Here is a 9,723-nt window from a genome sequence, read left to right as displayed (position 1 = left end):
AGTGCATTTTGCCATCACCCCTTCTGCTGGCGTGCGGAGTATTTGTCCCGATGCCCCCCCCTCCCGGAACCTTCCCTCCGGGCGGAACCTTGGCGCAGCAGCACCGCGTCCCCCCGGAGCCGTCCGCTGCGGACCGCCCGCCTCTGGGGGACCGCTTTGGCCGCGGACCGAGGCGTCCGCCATGTTCTCGGCGGCGGCCGAGAGCTTCCTGAGGCAGGCCCGGTACCGGCGGCACGGGGCTGGGGTGCGGGGGGCTCGGGCCGGTCCCCGGGCAGTCCCCGGGCCTTGCGAGGGCCGGAGCTCGGCCCTAACCCCTGTCCGCTCTCCCCCTGCAGGGAGGCCCAGCCGGAGGAGCTGCAGAGGTTCGCCGCCCGCGTCGCCGCCCAGCTGCAGGGCCCCGAGCCGGGCCCCGAGGCCGCCGCCTGCCTGCAGAGGCTGCACCTCGTCGTCGCCGCCAGCAAGTACCCCCGCAGGTCGGTGCGGGCCCGGCGGCTCTCTGGAGGCCAAACGTTACCGTTTGGGACAGAGCGGGGGGCTGGCGCTTTGAAAACCACCCGCCCTGTTTTTAAAACACTGGGTTTGGTGTAAAAATAAAGCCTGCTTGCTTGCCTTTTCCCATTCCAAACTAGAAAGCAACGACCTTCTTTTTCAGTGTGTGAAGCGAGAGTTTGTATCCCTGTGCTCTTTCAAGCTGTGTGAAGGGACAACATTCAGAAGCGGAGATAATAATTAACACATTAACCAGGGTTTCAGTCAAGGGAGATCATCCCAAGGCCATGAATATTGAGGAAATAAACGCCTGAATCTGTTGTTGCCTTGCACTGATGCCTTACTGTGATGTTGCAGGCTAGATGGCGAGATTGTGGGACTGTTGCAGAAGGTGCTGTGTTCCTCCAAGTGTCCTGAGCAGATTCAGTTGTTATGTGCTGCCATCCTGAGAGAGATGTCGCCTTGCAATGATCTGAGCCTCTCTTGTGATAACATTCAAGATACAAAGCTCCTGAGTCTGGTATCCTCTGTCCTTTTGGCTCAGGTAAATGACATGCAAGTCAGAAGTGTTCTCTCATTTATATGGATTTGTGTTTTGATTCTTCCTTGTTTGCTGAGCTCAAGGAGAATGAAAACTAGTTGAAAGTATCCAGCAGAAGACAGAATTATTTCTGTGCTCATTTAAGGAACTTAATTGTTCTGCTTTTTGTAGGAAAAAAGGGGTGCTTTTTTTTTTTTCTTCAAGTATTTGATAACAAAGACTTCATAAAATTACACTGTATAAGGAAGGGGTGAGGCCTTATATATATTATATATTATATGTATTTTAGCCACTTTGGAATCACTTCTTTAACACATGACTGGACGTGGTGCAATGAGCAGCAGCCCTCAGGAATGCACCCCTACTTCAGCAGAGCCTTTAAAAATGTCTTCTATATTTGTTGCTGCTTTGGGTGGAAATCATCTTCCTTCTCTCTGCCTGCCTGCCCACCCATCTTGGTTCTGCAAAGCTGATGTTCTTTTATAAAGCTTTTTGCGTACCATAATTCACAGCCTCTAGTGTTGCAGTAGGAGCTGGAAACCTGCCGCAGATTTTAGTTCAGTCAGATTTTCCTCTTGAGTAGCAAGAGATGTGTCAGCAACACAAATAAGCAGCGCTATCATTTGCAGTAGGCAGCAGCAATATATCTGTGGGGTGGGGAGAGGTTGTCTCTTCCTTTTTCCTTCACTGAACAGATCCCCAAACCTTAAAATTCCTTGTCTGTATGTTCCTTTCATAAATTTATCTACACCTATTTGCTCGAGAAGCACAGAAAGTAGCCCCAGTCGTAGATGAGGTTCTGACTTGAAGTTTCTCGCTGGAAGCTTGCTTGTAATTTCCTGATTGCTTCTAGTGATCAGGTACAAATCTGACTATTAGATGGGGAGGGTCAGAGTTTGGTGTTTGTTCGCTACCTGCAGCAACCAGCTGTCCCAGACCCTGAGCAGCAGAGAAGGTTTACTTTTTGTTGGCACGATGACATTGGCAGGGAAAGAAAATCTCTGGGAAGGCTGAGTCCACCCGTCATTGCTAACAAAGTCGTCTTGGACAGAAGGGTTTGATGGCATCTCAGAACCACAGCTGTAACAGCTTTATTTTCCTCATTGTGAGGATACAGCCTGAGCAGAGAGTCCTCTAATGTGTTGCAGCAGTCCATTTTCTGCTCATAAGTTTCTGATTTAACAATTGAGCTAGCAAACAGACCACATGGGGAGCAGTTAATGCTCTCTGCTCTCAAAACGATGGCTCAGAGCAGCGTTAAATGTGAAGGCATCCACTGCAGTTTTTAATTTCCACTCGAGGTGATGATTGTCCACAGACGTTGCTCCATCAAAGCACTCTCCCGTCCTGGGATCTGTGGATTCACATTGCAGAAGAACTCTCTAATATATGGTAAAATAGCCTGTGAGTTCCTTTTATCTTTGACGCTGGTATTGGTACTTGATCGAAGAGTTTTGTGTGGTGTTGGTCTCTAGCGCTGTTAGGAGATGACCTGCCTAACTTTACCTCTCCTTTACTTTTAAGGGAGACAAGAAGGCTGAAGTGGCTGCTGTGGGGCAGCGTATCGTAAAAGTCCTTGAAGGAAGGCTGCCTGAGGGTCAGAGTTCTCGGTACCTTCTTCCTGTCTTGTCCAATGTCATCAGTCTTTCACCAGAAGCTCTAACTGAAGGTAAATATATAGGAGACCTGGGACTACTGTCTGGAAGTGATCTGTGGAGTGATCAGAAGGGCCTCTGAGGGCTTTGGATGTGAGTAGGACTTGGAAACGGCTGTTAAAAGTGACATCTCTGCCACAGGGAAAGTGAACTTCTTGGGTGGGGTACATTCCACCCCTTAAAAACTGGGCTGGGCCTTCAACTGCTTGGATTCCTTCCAGGGGCCAGAATCTCTGCTCTGTTCAGATTTGTGTCAAATTAAGCTGTACCCTAGCCAAGGTCTTCAGATACTGCAGGTGTGTGAAATTGTAGCTGTCCTGAAGAGCTGGCTGAGCGGGCAGGATTACCTGCCTTAGCTTCTGTGTGTCCTGTGTGAGGAATTTCTGCCTTTGTCTGCAGAGGTGAAGCCAGCCGCTGTCTGAACGGGTCTGACAGTGTTTAAGCACCTTTGTCCTAATAACAGCTGTGAGTGGAGACAAAGGAAAAACCATCTCTGGAGTGATTTGGTACCAGAAGTCCTTGGTTCTAGCACTCACTCCCTGACTTTTTCTCTGAGGAAACAGACAAAACAAGAACATGGCTAGGAGGGAGAGAAGGACACCAGGAACCTAAAGCGGTGTGAGGAGGGTAGGGCACCCACCTTGGGGTGCATTTCTTTGCTGACTGCTCGGTCAGGGACAGCTCTAAGCTGGAGGAAAAGTACAGCAAGTGAAGGGCAGCGGGGAAGTGTTGCAGAGGCTGCTTCTCTGCTTGGTCTAGCAATGACCTTGTGACTTTCTTTGTACAGAGCAGACCAATGTAGTCAGCAAAAAGATGGCCGACTGGCTGAGGTACGCAAGTATTCAGCAAGGAGTCGCTCAGCCTTCTGGAGGCTTCTTCTCCAATCCCAGAACCAGGCAGGTGAGCGCTGAATTGCTGCTGTTATCTCACACGGGTATTTGCTAGTCAGCAGCTTGCTGTTACAAGTTCCCCAAATCAACTTCTTTTGATAAAGAAGGGCTCAGAGGAGTTTTCTTTGCCTTCTCATAGTCTCTCCCTGTGGGTCTAACCTGCTGCGTCTTTTCTCCCAGCCTGGCCCTGTCACAGAGGTGGATGGTGCCATTGCCACAGACTTCTTCACGGTGCTCTCGCTGGGTCAGTACTACACGGAGGACCAGTGGCTCAACATGCAGGCCTTCTCCATGCTGCGGAAATGGCTGCTGTGCTACGGGGGCAAGGGGTTGAACGCACCTAATTCAGGTACGAGCTGAAGGACTGCAGACCAGCGTGGGTTGCACCCCCAAGAGGTGCGTGTGTTCTGAGGCGATGAACTGGCTGCACCAGAATCCCAGCAAGTGGCAGGAGTGTGGGCGAGAGTTCAGATCTCTTGGACTTAAGAGCAGGGACCTTTGGGAAGGAATATCACAAAAACCCCTGACTGATCCTTACTGACCCTTTTGCAAGGAGTTACTAATTCAGTGGGTTCCCCAGTTTCAGGTAAAATGCCGTGGGTCACTGAGAAAAAAGGCCCAGGGGGTGGAAGACAACATCTCCTTAAAGTTCCTGTGAGAATGCCTTCTTCCCTCGCCTCCTCTACCTCTCAGTGCACCTGGGGACAGACAGCTCCCTCTCTGTTGCTCAGCAGCTACTGAACTACAGTGCCCGTGATGTGACCTGATGTGGTAACGTTTATTCTGTAGGTAACAGATCAGAAATGGATGAGTCTGTTATGTCCATGGTCTCAACCACATCCACATCTAGTCACCTGCTTCCCCCGAAGGAGCGCCTGCGGGAGAAAGCCTTCGAGTACTGTCAGCGGCTTATTGAGCAGAGCAACAGGCGTGAGTTTTGCCTTGGAGCTTTCTTGGTAGTGTTGTTGAAAATGCTTCTGCTTTGCTGCTTCTGTGGGCTGGGATCTCACTCCCTGGAGACACGGGACTGGCTGCAGCTGCTGGTGCAGGTCATTGACCATCCCTGGGCTGGGATGTTGGGAAGGATTTTAAGGCAATGCCCTCGTTCTGCCTCCTACCCTTAATTTGCAGGGGGGCTGTAGAGCCTGGTTCTTATTAGCCTTGAGCTGGGATCAGTATGTGTTCCCACCTGTCTTGAAATCTGGATTAGTGCTCGAACTGACAGCCTCATATTGCTGCTTGGACCCGGAGTTTAACTTTGACTTCCATCTCTGGCAGAGGCCCTGAAGAAGGCTGATGGAGACCTGCAGAAAGCTGTAAGTTTGCAGAGCTGGGGCTGAAGCTCTGGGAAGCTGTGCCGTGGCTTCCCCCACTCTGATCTGGCTCTCTGCTCTCCTGCAGTGTCTCATTGAGGCAGTGACAATCATGGACATCATCTGCAAACAGGACTCCTCCTACGTGTACCGCGCGGCTGCCTTCCTGAAGGTCCTGCACAGCAGGATCAGCGGCGATGCCACTTATGCCAGGGCGCTGCTGCCCATTGCCCAGTTCTTCCTGAATCACGGTAAGCCATCAGCTCTCACCCTCTCTTCCAAGGTCTCGCATTCTAACAGCACAGCCTTTTGTCCTGGCAGTTTGCTGGCTGCCAGAGGTCATAATTGAGCCTTGGCTGTACTGTAGGATGGTGATCTCACTCCTGGAGACCCAGGAGCTGGGCTGTCCTCTGTGTGTGTGTCGCTCTTTTTTTTTTATTTTGTTGTTGTTGTTGCTTTTTAAGAAGAACATGCTCCAGACTTAGCTTTTCCATATCCCCTAGAGCCCCTGTTGGCAGGGCTGCTGGGTGAGCTGTGCTCAGGAATGTGCTGTATCCTCCCAGGCGAGATGGCAGCTGTGGACTCGGATGCGATCTATAAACACTTACTCACTGATATCCCGGCTCAGCTCTTCCACAACGCATCACTGGCCTTTGAATTTGTCCTGTTCTGCAAAGAAAACAGCCAGCTCTTCGCTGAGACCTCCAGCATATTCAGGCAGAGCTTCCCAAACCTCTTTAAGGTACAGTTTGCAGGAACAGCACAGGAGACAGCCTGCTGCGCTTCCCTTCTGTGCCCCTAGAACCTTCTGTTTGCCCTTCAGCACACCCCAGAGCCTGCCGTGTGCCACTGTGACAGTGCTGGGGAGGGCGTGGGCAAGAGGGATGGGTGAGAATGAGTGTTAAAAAACAAGTGTGAGTCTGAGGTGGAAAGAGGGTTCTGATAGTGATTAGCGCTGCCAGGAGAGGAGAGTCTGGTTTAGTATTATTAGCAGGGAGCACAGTTGGTACACAGCAGTTTGGTTTTGGAAGACTTCAGAAAGTTGCAGATTGACAGCCACTGAATCAGCTGCTCGATGCATGTGTTGAGCCACCAGCAACATCCCCAGCTCTTCACTGAACCCCTAGTCTTCTCTGTTTCTGCTCTTCCGAAGTGACTTTCCCTTTCCCATCCCTTATAGTCACAGTATGAGAACTGTCTGGGCTGCGTAGTGGAGTACTGGGGACAGTACAGCGCTTTTTGCTTGTTTCTTGCAGTTCCTGGCGTGGAACAGCCCACCTCTTATCTCTGAGTTTGTGGACCTTCTCCCATTTCTGCTGGACGCAGGTACAGCCATTGAGATCTTCCATTTGCTGCTTGACCTGCCCTGTCTGACAGCAGCCCTGGATGTCCAGATGAGGTAACGCTACCTTCTCTTCCGCTCGCTTGCTAATCAGAGTCTTGACATTGACCACACTCTTCTCTGAGCCTCAGCTGCCCTCTGGCTGCTGCTGTCAGAGAGTGAGAGGCATTTACTGCAGTCGGGTTAACACAAAGCTGCACAGGCATCAGCCCAGTTTTCCCAGTAATGTGGTGTGCATGGGGAGGGAGATTAACCAGCTCTTACACTTTAATGCTGGACTGCCTCTGGTTGTTAGGGAGTTGTTGGCAGTCCCCTCTCCATATCCAGCTCCAAACTGTTGCCTTGTGCTGCTTGGAGTGTCTGCCATGCGCCACTGCCTTGGCACAGAGGTGTGGCCTAGCTAGTCTTCCCTCCTTGCTCTTACCCCTTTTTACTGGCTCTGTTCTCCTGGAGGCAGACACAAGTTCATCCTAAAGTCATTAGGGAGTGGAGGGGTCTGTATCTCTGCTCTTCATTTTCTTCCCTGTCATTAGCAGCTCCTTCTGGAGTGCTTAGAAAAGGGAGTCATCCTAGAAGCAAGAAGTTTGTGGGCTTTGGTGCCTGAGGGTGCAGAGTCTCATTTTCCCGTTTCCCGGGAGTGATACAGAAGCAGTTCTGGAACTATTGCCGGAGTCCAGGGCTCTGAGCTCAGCGCGGGGACTTTTTCTCATCACTTCAGACATTCTGGTTCTCTGGCTTCCAGGGTGCCTGGATTAGACCAAGCTGCTGTCCCTGTTTCAGTGTTAAGGGTATTACTCCACTGTTCAGGATCCAGCTGCGGCCTGGATCATTCTCATAATTCATCACGTTCTGCGTTTGCCTCCTTCTAGGTCGACCTCTGCCTCCGAGAGGGCTTCCTGCGACCCGGCTGTGAAGCCAGCCACCTGCCTGGAGGCCTTTCGCCATCCCCTCTACAAGAGCGCCTTCCAGTACCTTCTCCGCATCGAGTCTGCTCCTGAAGACCCTCCAGAGAGGTAGGAGGCTGCTGCAGGGGACTGCCACAAGGGTTTGGGTCAGCTGTCCAGGTCTAGGAGGCAGCTCTGGGACTGCTGGGAAAGGCTTTGTGGAGGTGTAGGGAAGGGAGGCCTGGAGAATACTTGGGAACAGGCCTTTTTTGTTGCCCACAGGCTGATTCCACTTCGGCAGCTGCTGGGATCTCTGGCCAGCAGCCCAAGGGTTGTGCAGTGTGCAGATACCGTCCCTGTCTTACTGGAGCTCTTTTTCAGTGTGGTGGCAGAGGTAGGCCCTTTTGGGGAAATCCCAGGTGTGCTGTGGGGATTTCTTGTTACGTGAAGAACAGTCACAGACACAAAAGTATTAAGACACTGCAACTTCAAGAGAGAGATGTATGAGGGGGTGATGGGATGGTCTAATTCTGGCGTAGGCCCACACTGAGCTGCTCACTTCATCCAGAAAGCAGAAAAGCTCCACGGTGCAGCGTTCACACTGTTCTCAGGCGGATGTAAAGGAGGTGCACGTGCAGAGTGAGTGCCTAGCTGCCTTAGTGCACTGCTCCCTTCATGCTAAATCGGGCTGTTTCTATGCTAACTTAGTCTTCTCTGGCTGGTTAATTTGTTTTTCGGCTGCTGGGAGTCACTGGTGTTGCTGAAGCGAGGGCTGTTTCTCAGTTTGCAGATGGTCCGCTGATAAACCAGCTGGTGGTGCTGCTGCTGCAGAGGAGCGACCAGCTCTATGAGATCCCAGCATTTAAAGATGACGTGCACAGGTGAGACAAAACAGGAGGCCCAAACACGTTCTCAGCCCTCCCACTGGCTGCGGCCTGGCTTCCAGGGACAGCGCAGGAGTTGTTTCAGTCGCTGCTGCGACTTATCTTGGGAGGGTGCAAAGTGGGACCCCCTCAGCCCTGCTGGAGACTATGAGCCCTGCTGGATCTCATGGTCTGAGATCTCTCCGTCTCTTCTCTTCCAGGGTGCTGAGCTCGCAGCTGGTGATGCTGTGCAAACTGCACCCTGCACTCATTGTGGAACTGTCCAAGGAGCTTCTGGAGTTCTCGGGAACTGTCAGCAACATCCAGAACAAGGAGGCTGTCTTCACCCACGTGGTAAGTGGGGCCTGCCTGCTTCTGCCACAGGGCGCTCCAGCTGCGGTGCGGTCTGTTGGTTGCCTTCCCTTTCCTCCTACTGTGTCCTAGCATTAGATACTTTGATTTGCCATTCCCTAAAAAATGATGAGATCCCCTTTCCTGTGCTTTCCCTGAGCACGTTCACCTTTGCTTCAGGTCTGGGCTATCGGAGAGTACATGTCTGTGTCCTACGACAAGCGCTGCACTGTGGAGCAGATCAACAGGTTCTTTGAGACTCTTGAGGCCGTGCTGTTCGAAGTCACCCAGGTCCGACCGCTGGCCAGCATCCCCAGCTATGCGCCCCGCGCCATCACTGTCCTTATGACTGCCTTGACCAAGCTGGCAGCTCGCAGCCAGGACTTGATCCCCAGGTAAGGACAGAGGGCAAAGGGCTGAAACACGCGGATCTGATGAGTCCGAGCGTAGATGTTTGCCAGTGTTATACGACGGAACCTGAAACTGAAAGAGGACTGAAGAAAAAAGTTGTAGAGGAGCAGTTTGGGGAAGTGGGATTCGTCTGGTGACTTAACGCTCTGTGCGTCAGCAGGAGGGGTGGTTGGCTTCTGGAGTTTGCCTTCAACAGTCTTTTGGGGTACACAGGCTAAAGTAGTGACCTTGCTGGGTGCGAAGATCCTGCCAGCTGAAGTTCCTGTCCTTCTCTTCTGCAGAGTATCCTTGTTCCTGTCCAAGATGAGGACGTTTCTGCAGAGCCCTGCTGTCACCTCTGTGTATTGTGAGGAGGACCGTGAGGAGATCCTTACCCGGGCAACTGAGCTCATGAACCTGCTGAAAATGCCAAGCGTGGCTCAGTTCGTGTTCACGCCATCTGTGGATGCGGCCCGCAGCCGGTTTCAGAAGGAGGTGAATGACACCCTCCCTTCTGCCCTGAGAATAGTGACCCGACTCCTAGAGCCAGCTCCTGGCTTTGTGCCGGGGTGAGGGCTTGGGGTTTCTGGGAAGCTCCAGCCTCGACTGTGACTAATCTGAGACAGCCAACGCTCAAGGCTGAGGCCCTGCTCTAAACCGGGAATGAGGAACAAGGATTGTGAGTGAAACAGAAATCAGGAATAAGTAGAGCTGAGGCCGCCTTTTTGGTCTGAGCCGTTTGTACACCTCTCTTCCAGCACTTCTTATTTTTCTACCTCCTATGTTTGTCCTACCTCTCTTTGGCCAGTATGGATTGAAAATACCAGTGGATTTGTGTGAATGGGGCAAGTGAGTGAGTGCCTGCATTAATTCCCTGCTAGCACATCACATCCCTTTGGGGACGCGTTTCCTGTGTGAGGTGGGGGAAGCAGAAGTGACTCCATTAAATCTGTTGTGAGCCCTCACTGGTCTTCTGTCTTACCGTCACAGTGAACACGTACAGAT

At 51.9% G+C, this 9,723-nt stretch overlaps 1 protein-coding gene across 5 annotated transcripts; it reads left to right on the top strand.

The window, feature by feature from the left end:
- AP5Z1 (adaptor related protein complex 5 subunit zeta 1) lies at positions 1-9,683 on the top strand. 5 transcript variants are annotated; one of them, XM_083800718.1, is made up of 17 exons: positions 1-222; positions 336-473; positions 847-1,033; positions 2,555-2,699; positions 3,473-3,585; positions 3,756-3,924; positions 4,365-4,505; positions 4,854-4,891; positions 4,977-5,139; positions 5,392-5,630; positions 6,145-6,287; positions 7,100-7,243; positions 7,397-7,508; positions 7,898-7,995; positions 8,199-8,331; positions 8,489-8,723; positions 9,021-9,683. In XM_083800718.1, exons 1-16 carry the CDS (start codon positions 182-184, stop codon positions 8,675-8,677), a joined length of 2,193 nt encoding a protein of 730 aa, XP_083656844.1. In that variant the 5' UTR covers positions 1-181; the 3' UTR covers positions 8,678-8,723; positions 9,021-9,683. The 5 variants fall into 5 exon arrangements, with proteins under 5 accessions (XP_083656844.1, XP_083656842.1, XP_083656846.1 ...); XM_083800716.1 differs by having other exon boundaries at positions 43-222; positions 5,452-5,630; positions 8,509-8,723; XM_083800720.1 differs by having other exon boundaries at positions 66-222; positions 8,509-8,723.
- Positions 9,684-9,723: the final 40 nt, after the last annotated feature.

Source organism: Anser anser (assembly GCF_964211835.1).
Source record: "Anser anser genome assembly, chromosome: 15".
NCBI lineage: Eukaryota > Metazoa > Chordata > Aves > Anseriformes > Anatidae > Anser > Anser anser.
This window is presented reverse-complemented; position numbering and strand designations above follow the sequence as displayed.

Coding starts and splice junctions, on each gene's coding strand:
- AP5Z1 (XM_083800720.1), top strand. CDS start 182: ATGTTCTCGGCGGCGGCCGAGAGCTTCCTGAGGCAGGCCCG. Junction 474..846: donor GCCAGCAAGTACCCCCGCAG/GTCGGTGCGGGC, acceptor GTGATGTTGCAG/GCTAGATGGCGAGATTGTGG. Junction 6,288..7,099: donor GCCCTGGATGTCCAGATGAG/GTAACGCTACCT, acceptor GCCTCCTTCTAG/GTCGACCTCTGCCTCCGAGA.